The sequence below is a fragment of the Chiloscyllium plagiosum genome, chromosome 37, assembly GCF_004010195.1.
Source record: "Chiloscyllium plagiosum isolate BGI_BamShark_2017 chromosome 37, ASM401019v2, whole genome shotgun sequence".
In the NCBI taxonomy this organism is placed as follows: domain Eukaryota; kingdom Metazoa; phylum Chordata; class Chondrichthyes; order Orectolobiformes; family Hemiscylliidae; genus Chiloscyllium; species Chiloscyllium plagiosum.
The window spans coordinates 10,545,984-10,572,243 of NC_057746.1; the positions used below are offsets into that span (position 1 = coordinate 10,545,984).

General features: G+C 41.0%; 1 protein-coding gene across 1 annotated transcript; it reads left to right on the plus strand.

Annotated features, from left to right (window-relative positions):
• The first annotated feature begins 1,221 nt into the window (after positions 1-1,221).
• LOC122541216 (H-2 class II histocompatibility antigen, A-R alpha chain-like) lies at positions 1,222-14,807 on the plus strand. Its single transcript, XM_043677839.1, has 3 exons — positions 1,222-1,321; positions 4,008-4,289; positions 14,635-14,807. The coding sequence occupies exons 1-3, from the start codon at positions 1,222-1,224 to the stop codon at positions 14,805-14,807; spliced, it is 555 nt and encodes a 184-aa protein (XP_043533774.1).
• Positions 14,808-26,260: the final 11,453 nt, after the last annotated feature.

Sequence of the window (26,260 nt, forward strand, 5' to 3'; positions counted from 1 at the left end):
GCTCTGATTTGCCTTTCCAAAATGTAGCACCTAACATTTATCTAAATGCCTACCACTTGCCTGCGTTAACCATATCTCTAAACTGTTCCAATACATGTACCTGTCCAAATGCCTTTTAAATGTTGCAACTGCACTTGCAACAATTCCATCTGGCAATTCATTCCACATACAAACCACCCTCTGTACAAGGTTACTCCACATGTCCCTTTTTCAAATTTCTCCTCTCATCTTAGAAATATGCCCCTCATTTTGAACGCCTCCCATCCTGCCTATTTCCTCTCTGTGTCCATCATGATTGTAAAATTTCTACAAGGTCACCCCTCAGCCTCCCAACATTCGAATGAAAAGGTTCCATTCTAACCAACCTCTCCGTATTACTCAAACCCTCAAGTCAAGGATACATCCTCAATCTTGGCTAAACTCTCTCTGACTGTCCTATTAGAACCCAAAATTTTTGTTTCCTCCTTCCCACTCCCCCTTCCCCTTCCGCTTCCCCTCCCCCAACGTTTTAGGTGTTACCCCCTAACATCCCAGAAACTTATATCTGAACATCTAATGCACCATACTATTTATGTTGTGTACTGTCAAACTCTCCCAATTGAAACCAAACCGCATGGTACTCCAGGAGGTCTTTCACATACTGTTGGAAACAAAATCAGCATGGCGACAGAAATACTTACAAGTTGATCATTGAATGACCAAACCCACATGCCACTAGTTCAAATCCAAATTTGAAAATAAATTATATTTTGAAAATAGACAAATTACACACCTTACATCACAAATGGTGAAAATGTCATTGTTAATTTTCCTGTATGTTAACCTGGTACAGTATATTGATTCCTAATGTGACCACTGACAGTGCAACCTAACAAATCTGGAGATGACAACTGTGTGTTTTATCTATATAGAGTTAAGACAGCTGAGGAGCAAGGCACACCATCAATGCTTGGTGACTCAGTGAATGGCTGAAAAACACTAGCAAAATCTCAAAATTTATTTTGGCATTCAACAAATTATGTGCAAGTGACCACACAAACTCTCAAACGGTTCACTAACAGAGTTTTACATTGCCTGGATGATTTAGAGGAAATAAAATGCATGTTAATACACTCGTTCACCAAAATGCAATTTTAAAAATCTCACTTACCTTAGCTGTAGTCTTCTTGGTTTGCCTTACCTCCGCTGCTGCTCCCACGCAAAAAAGGCGGCTGGTGTCGAATGAAAAATATTTATACTCACTCCTTTCCTTCCCGGCAGTCCGTCTGGTCCGCGTCACTTCCGCTGCTGCTCCAGCTTCTACTTCGCTGTCGCCTTCCTGGTTCGTTTTGCCTCTGCTGCTTCATTTTCCTCGGCAGAGTGGGAGTTGAAATTTTCGGTCACTGGGGGTGACTGGTGCGGTTGTCCTGGTGATGTTCTCTGAAACGCACTGCGAGAAGGCGTCCAGCCTCCCCAGTGAAGAGGAGACCACATCGGGAGCAACGGATACAATAAATAGCATGTAGAAGTGCAGGTGAAAATTTGATGGATGTAGAAGGCTCCTTTCAAGCCTTGAATAGAAGTGAGTGGAGAGGTCTGGGCTCAGGTTTTGCAATTTCTGTGGTGGTAGGGAAGGTGCAAGAAGGGGAGAGTGAGTTTTCAGGGGGCATGGACCTGACCAGGTAGTCGTGGAGGGAAAGGTCTTTGCAGAAAGTAGAAAGGGGTGGGGAGGGAGATATACCTGGTGATGGGCCCATTTCGAGGTGGCGGAAATGTCGGCAGATGATGCGATTTAAGTAGAGGTTGGTTGGGTGGATGGTGAAGACCAGGGCGATTCTGTCCTTTTTGCGGTTGGAGGGTTCGGGTGAAGGCAAATATGCAAGATGTGTTGGAGGGCATCTTCAATCACGTGGAAGGGAAAGTGTCGGTCTTTAAAGGAGGAAGAATTGTCCCCTGCTTCAGGGACTTGCTGAATTTTAGGATTTATTCGGAGTCAAATTGAAACAAGTTTGAGTAATTAATATCTTTCACTAATTCTGGTAATTGGACAGGCGAAAGAGGTATATTTATGTTTAGTGATGCATTGTTTGCTGCTTTAACGCATCCTCTATTAATCCAAGCTGATGGGAAAACATATTGAACACAACCCATACATTCTAAACCTGCTTAGAACAAAATAATTATCATACAACAGAAGGATGTTGTGAAACTTGAAAGGGTTCATAAAAGATTTACAAGATTGTTGCGAGGGTTAGAGGATTTGAGCTCCAGAGAGAGGTTGAATAGGCTGAGGCTGTTGTCGCTGGTGCGTCAGAGGCTGAGGGGTGACCTTACAGAGATCTATAAAATCATGAGGGGCATGGATAGGATAAATAGACAAAGTTTCTTCCCTGGGTTGGGGTAGTCCAGAACTAGAGAGCATAGGTTTGGGATGAGAGGGGAAAGAGATAAAAGGTAATTAAGGGGCAACGTTTTCACGCAGAAGGTGGTGTGTGTATGGAATGCCAGACGAAGTTTTGGAAACTGGGACAATTGCAACATTTAAAAGGCATCTGGATGGTTATATGAACAGGAAGAGTTTAAGAGGGTTATGGGCCAAGTGCTGGCAAATGAGACTAGATTATGTTGGCATGGACAAGTTGAACCGAAGGTTCTGTTTCCATGCGGTACATCTATATGACTCATACTGCTACTCCTTGTATATTCCATGTAGTTTGAGCCCATTTATGTTCACACGCATAAGCAGTATGTTCTGGTGTCATAGGCTAAACAACGAATCCAAGTGTACACTGAGATCTAGGACCACAACTCATGGTGCCATTTACTGAGGCTACATAATCTGGTTTATGGCATTTAATTATGTGGCTTATTCTGTGTACCGCTGTGGTTTCTATAAATGCAGAACTATTTCTGAACATCCTGCTATCGTCTATGGTATGGATTCAGTTTTTTTTAACCATGGCATCCATGACATGCTCCCCACCCTGCACATAATGATTCTTGTTCTAGTAGGCTTCTTCAGCTTTCTACACTTCATTTGGTTAGTGTGAAATCATTAGACCTTGTTTTAGAAAACCAAACTGCATACAACAAGAGACCTATCTTCTATCTGTACGGTTCTTCATACAAGTTTCAGACACTTTCACAGTTTCTTACCATCGCTCGGTCATCGATATTCCAAACTTTTGGTATGGCTGTGGCTGTCTGAACCTAGCTGAAATGATATATCTTCCAAATTTTGGTGGCAGCCGTTGAGCAAAGCTTTGTCAAGATTCCACATATATCTTTGTGAACTTGGTCCTGTGACTTCAGTTAAGTTTGTTAATTAACAAATGTATGGGGCCCTCATGGCCCTATCAGGAAATTCTTCATTGTTTTTGAGTGTGCACCCCACGCCCCTCCCACATCTCCTAAACAACAACTCGATCAGACCTTGTTGAACAATGGGCCGAGGAGTGGCAGATGGAGTCTAATTCAGATAAACGAGAGGTGCTGCATTTTAGTTAAGCAAATCAGAGAAGGACTTAACTATGGATAGCCGATAAATGAGAACTTTACAATATTAGACAGACATCTTGAAGTTTTTAAAAAGTGTTCTCTTTTAATTGTAATGTTAAACTGAGGTTGTATTTGTCACCAGAGGTAGTTATCAAAGGATCCATGATGAGCCTATAGAAAGAGTAGATCACTTTCTCAGTATCTCAGTCAAGGTTTAGCTCCAACTAAGATCATCTGATACAAATGACATTGACTTTAATTTCATTGGATGTTTTCTGGATCTTGGTATGTACACAACACTGTATGTGAAGGACTTAAGGATATATTGAGGATGAGATGAGGAGCTGTACATAAATATACATAAACTCTTCCTTTAGTTAACTTTCCATCCACTACATAAAAAAAAGTCTAATTTCCTATGGGATTTGCTAATCTCCTAATGATTTGGAATTAGTTATACAGTAGTTGCTTATTATATATTTTACACATTGGTTAATTGTACCTGTTTTTGTGTATGTATCTCCCCACAGCTGCCCCTCAGATTGTCATGTATCCTGAAAAGCCTGCCAAATGGGGACAGCTCAACACATTGATCTGTCTGGCTGATGGATTCTACCCTCCACACATCACCATGAGATGGAAGAGGAACAGTGAGCCAGTGACTGATGAAGTCAACATTACAGAATTCTGTATGAAACAGGATCATTCCTATCAGAGATTCACATACCTGAGCTTCATCCCAAATCCTGGAGACATGTATTCCTGTCACGTGGAACACGACGGGCTGCAGGATCCAACCACTGTATTCTGGGGTCAGTCGTGAATATATTGTGTAAGAGCTGAATTCATCCTCGTGTCTAATAAACTGTGTGTATTACCGAAACTCCCCTGCGTTTTCTTAAAAGGTCTCTTTTTTTTAACCAAAAGAGTAGTAGTAGAATCCCAAGCAATAAGAAATAATTCGTAATTATTTAGGCTGTTTACTGTATTTTACACCCAGTCCAGATTCCAACAGAAAACTCACAACAATGTAATTAAGTCAAAGATTGGTCTTCACTGAATGAGAAAAACAAAGATCATCGTATAATCTTCAGCAACATACTTTCAGTCAGCTAAATTTATCCAGTCTTGATGATGCAAAAAATAGATTTAAAACAAAACCACGCAAACCAAAATCATACCAAATGCAATATCTTTCCATTTACATTTTGAGATTTACTTGTCATTGTACTGTATGTTTTACACACTCTGACTTCTGTAGTTTCGATTATTTTCACTGGTGATTATGTTCAGCAAGATTTAAATCTAGGGTGATTGGGAAAACAGAGCTCAAGATTTACCTCATGCCTCGCCTTGTTTCTGAAAAACTGAATTTCACACCAAAATTTGTGATAAACTTTCAATGTAAAATAGCAATTTGAAGATTCTTTGGAAATGTTCAAAATGCATATAATCTATTTTGCAAGGTAATTCCCGTATTAAATTATGAATTTAAACGCTTCTTTTTCTCCAATGTCTCTGTTCATTGTCTGTCCCTGTTTTCTTTCACTCTTCATTGCTTAATTTGTCTTTAATTTAATTTGCCACTGTTTCTTCTCTTTCTTTCTATAAGCACTGAGCTTGGAGCCTCTGAAGAATTTGGCCATGGATTGCAATTGTTCTTATGCTCCTTATTTTCCTTCTCAGCCAAATTCTGAGTACTCTCATAAGGTAACAGGTGATTGGTTAGTTAGTATTTTTCTCCTTTAACTTCTAGAAACTCAAAACTGATTAATAATTGTAAAGCTTTATTATAAGTAGTAAGCTAATACTCGCAAAATAAATATTAGTCGTGACAGTAGCATTTATAATTAGGAACAAGGAAGATATTAACTAATTAGCATCTCCTAGCAGATGATGTGTTGAGACGTTACGAGGTGGGAGCTTGTCCAATTAGTGTTTGCAGCTAGAAAACGTTGGACTTCGAGTTAATAAGCTGCAGTCAAGTTACAGAGAACGTGAACCATCATAGAAGGAGAAAGTTACCTGGAGACTTTAATAAAGAAAGCAGTCACACCTTGTTTTTATTCATTCAAGGGACATAGGACCATGTGAGTGAGACGAGCAATTGTCGCCCATCTGTTATTATCTTTGAATTGGCTTGCTTGGCCATTTAAGAGGGGAATTAAGTGTTGATGACTTTGCCATGTGTCTGAATTCGTATGTAGTCACAGGACAGAGCAGGTAAAAACAGCAGATTTCCTTCCTTAACGGATGTTAGTGAATCAGGTGGGTTTTTACAAAAATCTACATCACAATCATTACTGAGATTAGCTTTTAATTTCTGATTTTTAAACTAAATTCAAATTCTATTAGTAATTTCCTTTATTTTAAGCCGTGTCCCTGGACTGTTAGACTCGGTTTCTGGATTATGAGTCCACTGACATTGCCACTACAGCAGAAGTGTCAGCAGAATTTGACTGAGTGTGTGGCAGGTAAGTTGTTTGACAGGGTTGCAGATCTTCAGTCCCTGCTGTTATAGAGTCTTGGAATTATAGAGATGTGCAGCATGGAAACAGACCCTTTGGTCCAACTTGTCCATGCCAACCAGGTTTCCTAAAGTGAACTAGTTACATTGTCTGCATTTGGTCTATATCCTTCTAAACCTTTCGTATTTGCATATCTGTCCAAATGTCTTTTAAATGTTGTAATTGTACTTGCCTCTATCATTTCCTCTGGCAGCTTCTTCCACATATACATCACACTCTGATTGAAAAACAACTTCTCTCTGTTTCCGTGTAGATATTTTTTGTCTCACCTGAACCTATCCCAATTGTACTGGACTCCCCTACCCCAAGAAACAAACCTTGTCTTTACCTTACCATTGCCGCTCATGATTTTTTAAACTTCTATAACATCAGACCTCAGCCTCCGATGCTCCAGACAAAGTTGTCCGAGCCAATCTCGACTTTCCTGATAACTCAAACCCTCCAGTCCCAGTAACATGTTTGTCAATCTTTCTGCACCCTTTCCAATTTAATTACATAATTCCTATAGCAGGAAAACCAGAATGGTATGGTGTACTCCAAATGTAACTTTACCAATATATTGTACAGCAGTAACGTGATGTCTCAGCTCCTGTACTTGATGAACTGACTGAACGGAAGCGTGCCAAACAAATTGATACATGCCTCATTTACTTTCTTTACCGGAGCCTCAGTATCTCTAGTGATCCAGTGCACTCCCATCTACATGTGACACCATTTTCAAGGAAAAATGTACCGTCAACTCAAGGTTGTCATAGACTCATAGAGATGCACAGCACGGAAACAGACCCTTTGGTCGGCATGGACGGGTTGGACCGGATATCCTAACCCAATCTCGTCCAACTTGACAGGACCCGGCCCATGTCCCTCCAAGCCCCTTCTATTCATATACCCATCCAAATGACTCGTAAATGTTGCAATTGTACCAGCCTCCACCACATCCTCTGGCAGCTCATTCCAAACACGTACCACACTCTGCGTGAAAAAGTTGCCCTACACGTCTCTTTCATATCATTCCCCTCTCACCCTAAACTTATGCCCTCCCCGACTCCCCCACCCCAGGAAAAAGACTTTGTCTATTTATCGTATTCATGCCGTTCATAATTTTGAAAACCTCCATAAGGTCACCCCTCAGTCTCTAACGCTCCAGGGAAAACAGCCCCAGCCTGTTCAGCCTCTCCCTATAGCTTAAATCCTCCAAAACTGGCAAAATGATTGTAAATCTTTTCTGAACCCTATCAAGTTTCACAACATCTTTCCAATAGGAAGGAGAACAGAATTGCACGCAATATTCCAACAGTGGCCTAACCAATGTCCTGTACAGCTGCAGCATGATCTCCCAACTCCTACTCACTACTCTGACCAATAAAGGAAAGCATAACAAACGCCGCCTTCACTATCATATCTCCCTCCGACTCCACGTTAAAGGAGCTATGAACCTGCACTCCAAGGTCTCTTTGTTCAGCAACACTCCCTCGGACCTGACCATTAAGTGTAGAAGTCCTGCTAAGGTTTGCTTTCCCAAAATGCAGCACCTCGCATTTATCTGATAAAACTCAATCTGCCACTTCTCAGGCAATTGGCCCATCTGGCCCAGATGCTGTTGTAATCTGAGGTAATCCTCCTTGCTGTCCACTACACCTGCAATTTTGGTGTCATCTGCAAACTTACTAACTGTACCTCTTATGCTCCCATCCAAATCATGTATGTAAATGACAAAAAGTAGAGGACCCAGCACCGATCCTTGTGTCATCCCACTTTTCACAGGCCTCCAGTCTTAAAAATAACCCACCACCACCACCCTCTCTCTTTTACATTTTCAGCGAGTTCTGTTTCCAAATGGCTAGTTCTCCCTGTATTCCATGAGATCTAACTTTGCTCATGAGACTCCCATGGGGAACCTTGTCGAATGCCTTATTGAAGTCCATATAGATCACATCTACTGCTCTTTCCTCATCAATCTTCTTTGTTACTTATTCAAAAAACTCAATCAAGTGTGTGAGACATGATGTCTCACGCACAAAGCCATGTTGACTATCCCTAACCAGTCCTTGCCTTTCCAAATACATGTGCATCCTGTCCCTCAAGATTTCCTCCAACATCTTGCCCATCATTGATGTCAGGCTCACCGGTCTATAGTTCCCTGGCTTGTCTTTACCTCCCTTCTTAGTAGTGGCACCACGATTGCCAGCCTCCATGCTCTGGCATCTCACCTGTGACTATCGTTGATACAACTATCTCAGCAAGCGGCTCAGCAAACACTTCTCTAGCTTCCCACAGAGTTCCCGGATACACCTGATCAGGTCCTGGGTATTTATCCACCTTTAACCGTTTCGAGACATCCAGCACTTGCTCCAATGTAATCTGGACATTTTGCAAGATGTCACCATTTATTTCCCTACAGTCCATATCTTCCATATCCTTTTCCACAGTAAATACTGATGAAAAATATTCATTTAGTATCTCCCCCATTTTCTGTGGCTCCACAACAAGGCCGCCTTGCTGATCTTTGAGGGGCCCTATTCTCTCCCTAGTTACGCTTTTGTCCTTAATATGTTTGTAAAAACCGTTTGGATTCTCCTTAATTCTATTTGTCAAAGCTATCTCATGTCCCCTTTTTGCCCTCCTGATTTCCCTCTTAAGTATACTCCTACTTCATTTGTACTCTTCTAAGGATTCACTCGATCTATCCTGTCTATACCTGACATATGCTTCCTTCTTTTTCTTAACTAAACCCTCAATTTCTTTCGTCTTTCAGCATTCCATATTCCTACCAACCTTCTCTTTCAACCTGACAGGAATATGCTATCACTGGATTCTTGTTATCTCGTTTCTGAAGGCTTCCTATTTTCCAGCCGTCCTTTTACCTGCAAACATCTGCCTCCAATCAGCTTTTGAAAGTTCTTGCCAAATACAGTCAAAATTGGCCTTCCTCCAATTTTGAACTTCAACTTTTTTATCTGTCCTATTCTTTTCCATCACTATTTTAAAATGAATTGAATTATGGTGGCTGGCCCCAAAGAGCTCCCCCACTGACACCTAAGTCACCTGCCGTGCCTTATTTCCCAAGAGTAGCTCAAGTTTTGCACATTCACGAGTAGGTACATCACATACTGAATCAGAAAATTGTCTTGTACACACTTAAGAAATTCCTCTCCATCTAAACTTTTAACACTATGGCAGTCCCAGTCGATGTTTGGAAAGCTAAAATCCCCTACTATAACTACCCTATTACTCTTACAGATGGCTGAGATCTCCTTGCAAATGTGTTTCTCAAATTCACTCTGACTACTAGGGGGTCTATAATACAATCCCAATGAGGTTATCATCCCTTTCTTATTTCTCAGTTCCACCCAAATAACTTGCCTGGATATATTTCCGGGAATATCATCCCTCAGCACAGCTGGAATGCTATCCCTTATCAAAAATGCCACACCCCCTCCTCTCTTGCCTCCCTTTCTATCCTTCCTGTATCATTTGTATCATGGAACATTAAAGTTGCCAGTCCTGCCCATCCCTAAGCCATGTTTCTGTAATTGCTGTCATATCCCAGTCCCATGTTCCTTACCATGACCTGAGTTCATCTGCCTTCCCTGTTAGGCCGCTTGCAATGAAATAAATGCAGTTTAATTTATTAGTCATACCTTGTCCCTGACTGCCCTGATATTTGCTTGGTTTGTTTGAGTTCTGTTCTCGACTGTACCAGTCTCAGATTTATCTCTTTACTCACTATCTCCATGTACCGTCCCCCCCCCCCCCCCCAACTTACCAGTTTAAATCCTCCCAAGCCGTTTTAGCAAATTTCCCTGCCAGTATATTAGACCCTTCCAATATAGGAGCAATCCGTCCTTCTTCTACAGGTCACTTCTACCCCAGAAGAGATTCCAATGATCCAAAAATCCTTCGCCCATACACCAGCTCCTCAGCCATGTATTTATTTGCTCTGTCCTCCTATTCCTGCCCTCACTTGCTCGTCGCACTGGGAGTAATCCAGGTATTATTATTCTCGAGGACTTCCTTTTTAAATTTGTGCCTAATTCTCTGTCATCTTCCTTCTGAATCTTAACGTTTTCCCTTCCTATATCGTTGGTTCCAATGTGGATAATGACACCTTGCTGGCCCCTCTCCCCCGTGAGAACATTCCGCATCCTCCTGAGACATCTTTGATACTGGCACCTGCGAAACAACACACCATTCTGCTTTTTCTCTGCTGGCCACAGAAATGTCTGTCTCTACCTCGGACTACAGAATACCCGAACACAATTGATCTCTTAGAAGCCGCGTAGCCCTCGTTGCATTCGAGCCAGTCTCAATACCAGAAAGTTGGCTATTCGTGCTGCGTTCCCCTGAGAATCCATCCCCCTATATTTTCCAACTGTCCAGCTGTGCGAAGGTCAGTGTCCTGTTTGTGTGCAGACCGGAGGTGTTCCGCATTGCGGCCATCCAGTCGGCATTTGGTCTCCCCAATATAGAGTAGGCCGCATTGGGTGCAGCGAATACAATACACAAGATTGGAGAAGGAACATTTGAAACGCTGCTTCACCGGGAAAGACTGTTTCGGCCCTTGAATGGTGAGCAGGGAGGAGGGGATGGGGCAAGTCTTGCACCTTCTGCTGTTACATCGGAAGGCGGTGGTGGTGATGTAGGTTGTGGAATGGACTGATATATCCTGGAGGGAATGATCCCTGCGAAATCTGCAAGCATTAGTGACAGTTACTCTTGTAGCCACCACGTTCACAGCAAAAGACGTGAGACCAGACCCAGCGTAGAATACCATCCAACCAGACGATGAAAAGGCTTCACCATTCTGATTGTAACAGATGATGTTAATCACCTGGAAGTTAACCAGCATAATTTGCACAAAGTAAACTGGCAAACACACATTCAACCAAAGACTGACATCAATTGAACCTAGTGAAGGGCATTTACCAGAACCATCAAAACACTATCTTACTACTGAAAGCCGCTACATTACCTGCACACAATGGATTTCCCATTTCTTTCACTGCCGCATTAACAATGTGATGTAGCTACTATAATTAAACATGGAAACCTCAAATACTTTACGTGATGGACACAAATCGACCAGAACTACAGCTCTCAAAACAGCTCATAGATCACAAAGCTACCCACAGTAGCAGAAAAGACCGAGAATATTCTCATTGACTCAGTCCAGGATTTTCAACAATTGTACAATAGTTTTAATGTCATAGGAGCTTTCGATAGTGACACTATATTACAGCTCAGAGCATAAAAATCCATCAACTGACCCTCCCAGATAGTGTGGTGTTCACATACAGGAAAAGCTTCGATATAAGTGCAAGGACTCGAATACAATGCCACCAACCATCATGTGCATCCCCACACAAATACATTTGATTCTGTGAGCAGATTACCAAACCCGGACATGGACGTCAGCATTCCACTTGATATAAACATTGACAGCATGAATATTCAGGTTTAAGATCTTCTCAAAGTCAATCTATATTGCATTTTGTTCAACAATATCATTTCAAAACGGCTAACAACCTATAACTGAAGGCACAGAGTTATCGTTATCAATGTTATCATTGAAAGGTGGCCTAACATTGTTAGAGATTCCAAATACTCTCATATAATTCTGGACTTTACAGAGATGAGCTCGGTATCTTAAGGGGCATAATTTTCAAAGATAAACAACTACTCATGCCCAAAACTCTCTGTCAGGGAATATTGTTACAACTGCAAAAGGACTTTATTGGCCTACAGCAGATGTCATGCCAGTCATGTGATTAAGTTTATCAGCTAGTAATTAACAGTGGCACCAAAAAAGTAGGTGAGGTATGTCAGTGCCACCAGCCACAGCAACGTAGAGAACATTTACATCCATATGAGATTCCAGCAGTGCTTTACTCCAAAACGGGCATTGATCTAGTTGTCATGATTGGAGATGGCTTCATCTTTGTCGCTGATTTATTTCTCCAAATGTCCAATTATCAGACAGGTAAGACATTGGAGGTGCAGTGGCAAATGATTCTCGGGAGATATTTAATGGCTCAGATATTCCAGGGACTCGACAGTTGTACCTGCAGTGCAAACTGGCGTTCTGCATCAGGAAACCTCAGCACAGGGAAATTGGCCTGAAATTTGACGTTTCTGATAGGCAATTCCACTGCAACTCGAACTGTCCAAAAACATACATAAAAACTGAGTTTGGAGCGTCCTGGCTCATTTAAAATTATAGCCACCGAGGAAAGGTTAGAGGATTAAAAACTACCCTAATTCCAATGTAAATAGTAACCTGAATCCCAGATTCACCAGTGACTCCCATCTACACCGCTCGTCAGTATTTAATACTACTTAGGGACTCAGGTACAGAAATCATGAAAAGGTTCTGATCAAGTCCAGAAAATAATCAAAATCCTCAGGGATTGCAAGGAAAAGAATACAAGGAGCGAGAAGTTATGTTTCAGTAATGCAAAGGACTGGTTCGACCAAAACAGGCCTTTGTATTTCTGAAACATAAGTTCTGGACATATTCCCACAGTAAGGAGTCCTTGGAGGAGGTGCAGTGTAATTAGTCAGACTGAGCCCCAGAGTTAAAGAGTTATGTTATGAGGAGAGATTAAGCAACAGAGGTCTATATTTCCTGGATTTCAGATTTTCCCTAATCTCTCAGTTCACTCCTTTACTGATTATTTAACATTAATGCTGCCTCAGAGGTCATGTATGCCTCACCAAGGGGAATAATCCGCAATGAATATCCTTCATAATTTCAAAATATTAAATTCAAATCTAATTTCAGCCCACCCTGTTCTAAAAGGAACAATTTTAGTGGCCTTGGGAGGAGAGTTACTGAAATGAAACCATATGTAACTTCAATTACATTGGAACAGAAGGTAAAGAGACACACAATATTGAAGAGTTTTGATAGACTGGAGCGGTAGGAACTGCTTCCACTGGTAAGAGGATGGATAAGAAGAGGGCACAGATAGAAGATAATTAGTGAAAGAACCAGGGAGCATCTGGAAATTTATTCATTGCTTCTTGTTGTGAACAATTGTTGGGAGCGAAGGAGGTTGAATACTGTTTGAAGAAAAAATAATGGTCTGGATTTACCAAGGAAAGCCAATCCCATTCAGGTCGCCACTCCAGCCTGTTTTATGAAGGAACGGAGCTCCACATTTCTGAGAGGAGATTTTAATCAGGGTTCCGTCAGAACTGCTAACCTGCATCCCCTCTTCACAGCATTCAGCTGCCAGATTCTGTTATGTAAATGTGTGATCTAAGCACGGAAGGGAAGTGTAATGTTAGTTGCTGGGTGGGTAAATGCTATATGGTAGGAGGCCCAGGCTTCCATGTATGTCGGATGTTGGCTGGGTTAGGGTGGTGAAGGGTGCCACATGGGTGAAGGTGCTAGGGGCCCAGGTAAATGCTGCAGTGTTAGGGTAGGTTGGGTTGGGAGGAAGAGATTTGGTACAGTGGAAAGGGTGGTTGTCACAGATGGTTTCTCTCATGCACATAAAATCAAACACATGCCTACACATAAAGATAGACACACAAATACACACACACGCATACACAAACTAATATGCACGCAGAGGTATGTAAACATCAGTACAAACACATATGTACATACATATGTACATAAATGGACATTCAAGCACACGTACACACTCAAATACTCATAGGTATTTACAAACATACATATGTGCATACAAATACTAGTAGATGCACACAGACATGTACATATATACAAAGACTTGTACTTGCACACAAACATATGCACACACAGAGAAACGTATGCACATGGGCACACACACAGATGACACACACATAGACACAAACACATGTACACATGCACATATCCATTCACACCCGTACACACATACACATAGATACATATACACAAACACACATACATATGTACATGCATATACACACACGTGTACACACAGATCACAGACACAACACACATGCACACACAGAACACACATACAGAACACATACACATGCAAAGAACAGACACCAACACACTCTGCCACCTTCCCCCCAGACCTGCCCCCCCACCCCTCCACCCCCCCACACACACACACAGAGAACGCATGTACACACATTGCCTTGTGGAAAATTCAAACATTCAACAATTCCTTCAGAGTTTGTTACAATGGAATTTCTACAGGGTCCCATGCACAACTCCCTGCTTCACTGGAATAACACTGTCTAGTCAGTGGGAGTTGCAGGCCAGCGTTGGACTATGAATAAGAAGTATTGAGACTAACTGGGTAACTCTTTCAAAGATCCAGCAATGGGATACTGAGCGAAACAGCTGTCATTCCAGTAAAGCCTTTGTGAGCACCTCTGCTCATAACTAGTTTCCCATTCCCGGTACTTCCTGATGAGTCTATGTTACTGTTTCTGTAGGGTAAATTCTTTCCTTTACAAATAGCATTGCCATCAGTAATTCCTAGACTTTGGAACTTTGTGTACGTGATTAACACAATTAAGCATGATGCATATTTATGGCCAGTGGGCACTTTACTTGGTGATGCACCGCAGCATGGGTAAGACCCTCCAATAGTCTTTCCACACTGTTGACATCTCAAGTTTCACTATGAGACACTCATTCTTTCCCTGCCTCTCTCTAATGTAGAACCTGAAGTACCAGAGGAACAGTCTGGTCCTTGGACAGTGATCTGTATTGTGGGAATCATCCTGGGAATTATCAGTGCTGTTGTAGCGGTCATTTTACTGATTAAAGAGAGGAAACGGCTGCAACCCCTGGCATCTAGGGATAAGTACAGGGTGCAGGGTCTGTGTTTATAACACATATTCAGGAACGTTAAGGATACACAAGGTCACTGGTCCTTATTGCTGTAAATGTGTACACAGACATGGGCAGCACTGAGCTGGTCTGCTATAATCATTGCTGTCATTCACAGGAAGAATCAGTCCTTGGGTGAGATGGAGATGGGATCCATTCAGAGCTGTCATCATTGGACATTATTTTTCACTTAGACCATAGCACTGCAATAATCCACCCAGCCATTTCAGGGCTTTCTGATGAGCACATTCATCCCATTGGCACTGCTTCCATTAACCTGCAGATGTGTAGTGGCACTTTCTAAATTTTAAAGCACTCTGAGAATAAGGAATATGTGTGTGTAGACTGTAAAACACTAAATAATAGGAAGCATATGAAGGAATAAATCCGGGGGTGAATTACGGGGGAAGATGCAAAATCTACAGAAAGTGAAGAGGAATTCATACTGTCTGCAGTGTCTTTTATCATGGGTAGCATTGAATACTTCACTCCAGTTTGCATGGGACAGCACTTGACCATTCGGTCCCTCCACCATCCAGTGAGATCATGGGTAATCTGCAACTTTACTGCAATAAACCATCTTTAACCCACTTGCCTTCATATTTTTGAATGACAAAATATCTGCTAATGTCTAATTTAAGGCTTAAAATTGATCGGACTTCCCATTTGTGAAAGTGAGTTTTAAACTTCTACCATTCTTTGTGTGTAGAAATGTTTTCTAATTTTTTTCTGACCAGGTCCACCTCTAGTTTTTACATTATGCTACCTCGTGGTAGACTCAACAAACCAGTGAAATAGCTTACATCTGCTTAAGTTGACGGCTCCCAGTAATTACTTTGAAATTTTGAACACCACTGAACATTAACCTTCTTAATTCCTGGGAATATAACCCTAGATTGTTTAATCCCTCTTTATAATGGAACCCAGCATTCCGGGATCATTCTGGTAAATTTAAACTACACCCCCTCCAAGGCTAATACCTCCAGCCTGTGGTGATGTTCCCAGGACTGCTCCCAGTATTCCAAGCATAATCAAACCGACTTTCAATAACTAAAATATGACTTGTAACCCCTTGTGTTCTTTTCCTTTAGATATAAAGACCAGCATTGCATCAGCATTCTTTTTTATTTTCCTTTCCTGTACCTGTCATTTTCATTATCTGGACCTTCACTGTTTCTATTTCTCACCATTTGTCAAAGTGGATGTTCCCACGTTTCCTACATTTCGTTCCATTTGACCCAGTTTTGCCCTTTAATTAACCTTTTAAGATCTTTGTGATTTTATGCTGCTATCTACACTGTTTACAATGCTATTTTTGAGTCATCAGCAAACTTTGATATATGATTTTCCACATCATCTACATCTTCCATGAATATAGGGAATAGTTAAGACCACAATTTTGTGTGTCTCCACTATCTCCATTCCGCCAGTTTGAGAACGTTACTATTATCCCTGCTGTGTCTTCTTCCATTCAGAACTTTCTTACCAAGTCAATAATTTATCTTCAATTGAACTTGACCTGACAGCCTCCAGTGAGGAGCTGTACCTGCACCATTCCAGTTGACTTGTACTATGTGGGTTACCTGATACACAGTAAGTGTTACATATGCTGCTGCAGTTAGGCCTGCCTTGGCTGGTGCAACACAAATGAACATTGTGCCCTATATTTTCTAACTGCTGTAATATTAATCTGTCTGTCATTGCTAATCTTAATCAATCTCTGACCATCAAAATTCTACTTCAGGAACAACACAATTAGATAAGACAATAAATATCTGACACTGCACGTGATATCCACATGAAGACTGTAACAGTTGACATATATGCAACCAATGAATTTGTGATTGTGCAATAATTTTAAGTTTTTCAAGTCAGTTTATTTCTGATCTGTTCACACAACTCTAACAAACAAGTACTTCCTTAATCCACAGATTGTTTCAAACTCAATTCTTTATTGTAACTCTTAACCTTTACGACTATAACTGTATTGAAAAAAAAAAATCATTTTTGCCGTAAAACACAAGTACTTAGAGAAGATATTCCTGTTGGGATCATCCAATAAAGCTGTTTGGGTGGAATTGAGAAATAAGAAGGGGGTGATCACTTTGATGGGATTGTCCAATCTGTTCCCAATAGGTCAGCAGAAAATTGAGGGGCAAGTCTGTCGGGAAATCACAGATATCAATAAGAATATTAGGGTTCCAATAAGTAGATGATTTTAACTATTTCTATTACTTTTTAAGTAGTCATAGTTAGAAGTCACACAAAACCAGGTGAAGGTGCAACAGGTTTATTTGAAATCACAAACTTTCGAGCACTGCCCCTTTGTCAGTGGCCTGACCGACCTGACAAAGCAGCAGCCCTTCGAAAGCTTGTGATTTCAAATAAACCTGTTGGACTCTCGCCTGATGTCATGTGACTTTTTCTGACTTTATCCACCCGAGTCCAACACCAGTGCCTCCACATAGTAAATTGTCGTGGAAGTGAATAGACCTGGTCAACAAATTAAAGTTCTAAATTGGGGCAAGTCAGGAATTTTAAAAAGTTGATTGCAGATAAAGGGACGTCTGATAAGTGGGAGACTTTCAAAAGTGAGATAACGGAAATTCAGGGACAGCGTGTTCCTGTTGGTTTGTTGGGCAAGGCTGGCAGGAGTAGAAAACACTGGATGATCACAAATATTGAGGCTCTGGTCAAGAAAAAATGAAGGAGGCATGTTCAGGTTTAGACAGCTAGGAAGAAGTGAATCCCTCGAGGAGTATTGGCAGTGTAAGAGTAGTCCTAAGAGGGAAATCAAGAGGCAAAGAGGGAGAATATGTGGTAACATTGGCAGATAAGTTGAAGGAAAATCCAAAGAGACTCTAAGTATATTAAGAGCAAAACAGTAACTAGGGAGAGGATAGGACTCCTTATAGATCAACAAGGCCATCTATGTGTGGAACCACAACAAATGGGTGAGATCCTAAACCAATATTTCCCTTCAATATTAACTGTAAAGAAAGACAAGGAAGCTAGGGAATCAGGGACCTAAATGTTGATGTCGTAAAAAGGTTCCACATTACAGAAGAGGTGGTGCTGGAGTCTAAAACACACAAAGATAGATAAGTTGGCGATGACATCGAAACCAGTGATATTGTGTATCGTGAAGAAAGTTATCTAAGAGTACAATAGGATCTTGATCAACTGGGCCAGTGGGCCAAGGAATGTCCTGTGGAGTTTAACTTAGATAAATGTGAGGTAAGATGCATTTTGGTAAGACAAACCAGGGCAGGTCTTATACAGTGAATGGTAGGGTCCTGGGGAATATTGTTGAATAGAGAGACGTATGAGTTCAGGTATGTAGTTCCTTGGAAGTGGTATAACAGGTAGACAGGATGGTGAAGTAGGTATCTGGCACACTTGACTTCATCAGTCAGAGCATTGAGTACAGGAGCTGGGTTATCAGGTTATGGCTGTAAAGACATTGGTAAGGCCACTTTTGGAGTACTGTGTACAATTCTGGTCACCCTGCTTTAGGAAAGATGTTATTAAACTGGAAAGGGTGCAGAAAGATTTACAAAGATATAACTAAGAATAGAGGGCTGGAGTTATGAGAGTCTGGATAGGCTGGACATTTTTTCTGAAATGGAGAAGATTGACAGGTGACATTATCGAGACGTTTATAAAATGTCAAGGGGCATGTATAGGGTGAGGTCAGGGTTTTTTCTGTGGGGTGGGGAAATCCAGAACAAGAGGGCATAGGTTTGGGATGCGAGGAGAAAAATTTAAAAGGGACTTGAGTGGCAACTTGTTCACACGAAGGTGGAATGAGCTCCCAGAGGAAGTGGCAGAAGTGGGTGCGATTAAAACATTTAAAAGGCATTTGAATAGGTACATGAATAGGAAATGTTTAGAAGAATACAAGTCAAATGCTGGCAAATGGGGCTAGTTCAGTTTAGGAAACCTGGTCGGGATGGAAAAGTTGGGCTGAAGGATCTATGAATCCATGCTGTGTGCCTCTAGGAATCTATGACGAGGAAGGCCGGTGAGAATGAGGTGAGCACCAAACCCATCTGCCCATCCTCACCCTGAAATCCCAATAACACGAATCCTGGGAACTTTCAAAAAACCCAAGCTGTGTGAGAATGTCTTCCAAAACCAACGTGAAATAGTAAAAAAAGATATGATGAGGTCAATGTCCCAGACTACAGCTCTTCAACACTCCACTAGGTCACAGGGAAGAGGTTTTTAGATAAGGTTTATTATCCAAAAGGGGTGATACTCTTGACAAGGGAGGTTAAGTTTCCTATGTGGAGTCAGGTCAGAGAGAATAGTGGTTTATGGGGAAATTTACAAAGACTGGGGATAGAGTGCCAGGAGACTCGATGTTCAGTGTAAGAACAGAGACACAGCTACATGCGGACCCTGAGCCATTGGAGTTGCGGATGTAACAAAAGGTTGTAAACAAAAACATGCAGATAAATTGAAATGACACTATGGGCTGAATGAAAATAAAGAGCAGAAAATATTGAAGTTACTGGACTGAAAAAGACTAAGGTCTGTTTCGGATTGCGACATGATTTAGGGAACAACAATGATCTTACAATACATTCCAGCTTGCGGCTGACCCACCATTGAGTGTTTCGACACGGGTAAACCCTTGTGCTGATTAAAACAAACACCCGGAAAAGCTCACTTCGCCTCATAATCTGTTAAAGTATGAGTCACATGTCGACCAGACAAGATAAGGATGGCAGATATCCTTCTTGAAGGACATGAGTGAACTAGATGGATTTTTCGAACAATTGACAATGATTTTATGGTCATCATTACATACTTCATTCCAGATTTGAAAAAAAAAAGAATTTGGAATCCTCAATCTGCCCAGGTGGGATTCGAATCCGGCTTCCCAGAACAATGTTTGAATTTTTGGATTAGTTGTCCAGCAATAATATAGGTACACAATCCTTTATCCGAAACCCTTGGAATAACAGACACTATCACAGTGAAAGTTTTTAATTTTAAAAAAATTACCGAACAGCAGCTGCGGCTGTGACTACTTCACGCACAGAGACACAATTAACTCCTGTCAATGCGGGGCCACGATGCCACGTCGCATCTAAGTGATGTGGGGCAAGTGGGTGTGGAGTTGGGTTAACTGTTCACACGCCAAACAACCTTGTTATGCAGAAAAGCACATCAAGACAAAATCTTTGGATCTTGGAGCTTTTAGGATTTTGGAATTTCAGATAAAAGATTGTGTACCAGTAACACTAGTACCACTGATCGAGCTGGTCGGGTTCTAAAGGACATAGCTGTTGGACTGGGTCTGTGGCAGGCGGTGAGAGAACAAACAAGAGGGAAAAACACACTTAACGTCAGCCTTCCAATCTGCCAGCTGCAGATACATCTGTCCATGACATTATCTTTAAATGTGACCATCGCACAGCCCTAGTTAAGACAACGTTCTGTCATCACGTTGAGAATATTCTTCATTGTGTTGTGTGGCATTATCACTGTGCCAAATGGGACTGACTTTGAACACATTTAGCAACTCAAAACTGTGCATCCGTGAAGTGCTGTGGTCCATCATCAGAGCAGAATTCAGTCCAACACAATCTGTAACCTCATGGTCGAGCATATTCTCCAGTCAACCATTAGCATCAAACCAGTGGATCAACCGTCATTCAATGGACAATGCAGGGGTGCATGCCAGGAACAGCATCACGCATACCTGAAAGTGAGGGGTCCACCTGGTCAAGCTACCAAACAGGAGTACTTGTGTGCCAAATAGAATAAACAGTAAGTGGAAGGCACTTATGTCAGCTCCAGGACATCTCTGCAGGAGTTCCGTGGGAGCTCCTCCTCGGCCCAACCATCTTCACCTGCTTCATCAATGCCTTTCCATCATATAGTCAGAAGTGGAGATATTCACTGATGATTGTTAAATGTTCAGCAACATTCGCGACTCCTCAGACACTAAAGCAGTCCGTGTCCAAATGCAACAAGATCTGAATAGCTTGGGATGATATGTGGCAAATAACATTCAAGCCACACAAATGCCAGGCTATGACCATCACTAACAACAGACAATCTAATCAGTGATCCTTGATGGTGTTATCATCATTGAATACCCCACTGTCAATATTCTGGGAGTTATCGTTGACTAGCAACTCAACTGAACTCACCACATAAACGCAATGGGTCCAGAGGTTAGGAATACTGCAGTGAGTAAACATGTCCACCATCGAAAAGGCACAAGTCAGGAGTGTGATGGAATACTCCCCACTTGCCTGGATACGTGCAGCTCCAACAATACTCAAGAAACTTGACACATCCAGGGAAACTCAGCCTGTTTCATGGTCACTATATCCACAAAATCCATTCCTTTCACCACTATTGCTTATTAGCAACAGTGTGTACCATCTACAAGATGCACAGCAGAAATTCACTAAAGATCCTCAGACACACCTTCCAAACAGACAATCACTTCCATCGAGAAGGACAAAGGCAGCAGGTACTTGGGCAACAACACCACCTGCAAGTTCCCTTCTAAACCACCCGCCATCCTAACTTCAAAATTTATCGCTGTTCCTTTAGTGTCACTGGAACAAAATCCTGGCTTTCTCTCACTAAGGACATTGTGCGTCAACCTACTGCACATGGACTGCAGCAGTTCAAGAAGGCAGTGCATCATAACCTTCTTAAGGGCACTAGAAACAGGCAATAAATGTTGCCCAGGCATTGAATAAATAAAACAAAAAAACATCATAATGTTCTCTTCTCAATTGGAACAGGCAAAGAGGGGATGTGATGGGCATTGAAGAGTTGGAGAGCAGTAGCAATCTTCACAGAATGAAGATGAAGGTGTTGAGCAGAAGGAACATCGCATTCTGTATGACAGGGCACAATAGTGTCAGATATAACAATGCTAACATGACATGAATGATACTCAAATCCAGCAGTTGAGAGCCACACTATTCATTTACTGACTGTACATTTGTTGATGGAAAAGCAAATGTTTTCTATCTCCATCTCTGGAGCAAATATAACTTTTCTTTTCTATACTTTAGCTGTTGCTGAATTAAAGTGACGGTGTTCACTGCGTTAAGGTTTTTCTTCAGTATATAATCCGCCCCCAATGAAGCTTGAGAAAATGTTGAGGTACTCTAGATGTGACTAATTGTGAAATACTCCCTCAGTTGGAATTCTAAAATGTTTAGCAATCCAGCTGAGTGAGTTCTCTTGGAGAAGAGTGACCTTTATTATGATAAAACGCTTTATCAAGGTGGAGAGTGATATAGTTAATTCTGAGATGAGGGTCCTGCATCTAAATTAAGGAAACTATCATGCTATGAGGAGCAAGTTCGATTAGATTAGATTAGATTAGATTACTTACAGCGTGGAAATAGGCCCTTTGGCCCAACAAGTCCACACCAACCCGCCGAAGCGCAACCCTCACATTCCCCTACACCTAACACTACGGGCAATTTAGCATGACCAATTCATCTAACCTGCACATTTTTGGACTGTGGGAGGAAACCGGACAACCCGGAGGAAACCCACGCAGACACGGGGAGAATGTGCAAACTCCAGACAGTCAGTCGCCTGAGTCGGGAATTGAACCCAAGTCTCTGGCGCTGTGAGGCAGCAGTGCCACCGTGCCTCCCAAATTTGGCGATGATAAATTAGGGAACATCACTGTAAGAGACGACAGTGATAGACAATGGCAAACATTTCAAGAGTGCATGGAGGACTTCAAAAATTGTTCATTATTGCCTGGCACAAAATGAAAACAGAATAGATGACCTGGCCATGGTTAACTAATGAAACAAGGGATTATACTAAGTTGAAGGAAAGTGCACACAAAATGGCCAAAAGAAGCAGCAGACCTGAGGATTGTACCCATTTTAAACGTTCATCAAAGAGGACCAAGGGATTAATTGCCAGGGAGAGAAACAGTACCAGTGTAAGCTTGCAGAGAACATTGAAACCGATTGTATAAGTTTCTAAAGATGTATTAATAGGGACCAGACCAGATACCTTAAAATACTTTCAGAAGATAGATTTGACCCTAATTATTTCTTATTGAAAAGGCAAATGTGACATGCTAATTCAATTGGTCAAAATACTCAACACTGTAAAAAACAGATCATTCAAAACACAAAATACAACAAAAGTAATAAAGACTTAGAATAACCTAACTCTATTGGGAAACTTAATTAAATAATAGATATTGTAACTATTGCTCATGAACAGTTCCTGTATAGTAACATCCCATAAGCATATCTCTTGGCAAAATGGCAAATTCAGAAAAAAGATTCGTCTCACAGGTATCTCAGCAGCAGAGAGAAATCCCAGCCTCTAGCTTTAACTAACAGAGAGAAATTCTTCTAATTCTTCAAAAATCCAACCGTTTCTGCCTCGTTGAGGCTCCAATAGCAACTGCTTCAAGTTAAACCTAAAAACTAAAACAAATGTAGAAATCCTGGCCCCACCCAACTATGCTGCTTCTATCGTTCCAACTTTAAACAGAAAACACCGTGGACTCAGAAGTTGTTTACTTAATTAATGTTCAAACTGGAGAGTTGTGTACCAGTCTTAAAACCTCTCTTTAAAAAGAGAAGTACAAAATTACCTCTTAAATCCATAGCAACATCACAATATGAAAAGAAAGAACGAGTGAAGACAAATGTAGATCCCTAACAGTCAGAAACAGAGAAAGTTATAATGGGACGTACAAAGAGTTGACAGACCAATTGAAAATATAATTTAATTCTGTCCTCACAAAGGTGACGCAAATAATATCCCTAAAATGTTGAGAAACATATGACAGAAGGAACAGAAGGAAGTCAGTATTAGTATGGAAAAGATGTTGGGGATGTTTAAGGGTTTAAAGCCCCACAGGTCCCTGGAGCCCAGCAATCTACATCCTAAAGTATTGAAGGACATTCCTCGAGAAAGAATGGATGCACTGGTTGCCATCTTTCTTGATTCTGTCGACTCTGGAACTGTTGTTATGGATTGGACGGTATCTAATATAACCCCATTATTTAAAAAGGGAGACAGAGAGAAAACCAGTCCTGAAAGGGCAGTTATGGTCGACAAATCTGGAATTTTTAAAGGATGTAACTCGTGAAGTTATTTGGAGGAGTCAGGAGATGTGGTTTACCTGGACTATGAGAAGGCTCTCAATAAAGTCCCATATGAGTTGAGCAGGTAAAATTAAAGTATATGATATTGGGGATAGTGAATTGACATGGACAGAGAACTGGCTACAGTTATGAAACAAGAGCAGGAATAGATGGAACATGTTCCAAGTGGCAGCCAGTGACTCATGGGGAATGGGAGGGATTGGTGCTTGGACCCCAGCGAATATGTGCAAGTCTAAAAGTGAAAACCGTAAACTAGAGTTTTCGATTTGGATACAGCCAACTTTAACAAAATCAAACAGAGTCTATCCACAGTGAATTGGGGAAATCTGCTAATTGGTCAAACAACTGAAACACAGTGGAGAATGTTTTTAAAAAAATTCAAAATCAGTTTATAACTCTGAGGGGAAAATGCTCCATTTAACAGAAAAAAAAAACATCCAGGGCAATTGAAGAGATAACAGTAAAACTAATATAAAGGGCTAACAAAAATGCAAAATAAAACCACAAATTCTTCTGAATGGCAAACATACAAAGACAATTGAAGGGCCACAAAGCAGCTTATGGGAGTTATGGTAAAGGATTATTAAAGGAAACATGCCAGGAACTTTAAAATCAAGAAGTTTCGTAACGATATAAAGAAAATAGTCACGAGGAATGTTGGCTTACTAATGACTGAAAGTGGGGTAATGTCAATGACTATCAGGAAATGGCAGACATGTTGAATAATTACTTTATCTCAGTAGAAGAAAATAAAACATTTACAGCAGTAAAGGAGAAAAGCTTTTCAGAAGTCATGAGGAAGTTAATAGAAGATTGGGAACAGAGACTGAATAAAAAGTTACATTGTATAAAAATTTGAAATTAGGCAAGTAATGGAATTAAAGAGTAACAAATTGCAGAACCTGACGGTTTTCATCCAAGGATGTTAAAGGAAGTAGAGGAGCTTTCGGAGTTCGCTAGACACATAAGTCAACCCTCTAGATTGAAAGATTGTACACGTCGCTCCACTTTTTACTAAGGGAGAAAGAGGAAAGCCAGGAAATTTTACACCAGTCAGCCTATTATCTGTGATGGAGAAATTGTTGGAGTCTATAAGCAAGGATCGGTTAACTGAACACCTTGAACATTTTCAGTTAATCAGGAAGTGCCAGCATGGATATAGTGGCAGCTAGTTCAGGCCTGACAAACCTCATTCAATTTTTGGAACAGTGACTCATGTCTGTGGATGTTGTTTACATCGACTTCAAGAAAGCATTTGAAAAAGGCTCACAAAAAAGATTGTTAACTCCGTTCAAAGCCGACAGAATTGAGGCAAATTACTGACAGGACTGGGAAATTGCTTGATTGACAGGCGACAAAGTAGTGATAATGGGTAGGTATTCAAATTGTCAGGATGGGACCTGTTGTCCCACATAGATCTGTGCTGGGTCCCCAATTATTCACCTTACTTATTAACTACTTGGATCATGGCATGTAGAGTCATATATCCAAATATGCTGATGACACAAAATTAGACGACATTATAAACAGTGTAGGTGGTGGCATAGAATTAAAATTGATATTGATAGAACAATGAAATGGGCAAAACAGTGGCAGGTGAAGTACAATTTAAGTAAGCGTGAGAATATCCGTTTTGAAACAAAAAAGGATAAATCATTTCTTGATGGCATGAAATTGAACACTGTGGATGTCCACAGATTTGGGGGTTCAGGTGCATAAATTCTAAAACGTCACAAACAGGTGCACAGAATAATCAAGAAATCTAGCCTTTATATCTCGTGAATGGAATACAAGTTGAAGAAGATACGGATGCAGAAGTTACGTAGCAGTTCTCTACAGGGGTGTAAACCCAAAGGTAGAAATCACTTGGAGTACTGAGAGCAGACCACACTTTAGAAACGAATTATTGGTCTTGGACTGAGTATAACGCAGGTTTACAAGAATGATACCTGTACTTCAGGAGTTGTGCTATCAGATTGTAGAAATAAGGCTTGTTTTCTTTGTAGAATTTTAAAGGTTAAGAGGTGAATCCATCTAAGTCCTCAAGGTATTGACAGGCAAAGATAGGATTGATAAACATACACTATATCCACAGGTTGGAGATTCCAGAATTAGGGTTACAGCCTGTGAATTCAAGAGGTTTACAAGAGATATTCAGAAGCACTTCCACAGTTAAAGGGTGGTAGATGTTTGGAACTCTCCCACATACAACAGTGGATGCAGGATCTGTTGTGAATTTTAAATCTGACATAAATAATTTACTGTTTAACAGAACTGTTAAGGAATGGGCCAAAGGCAGAATATGGAGTTTGGCCATGGAT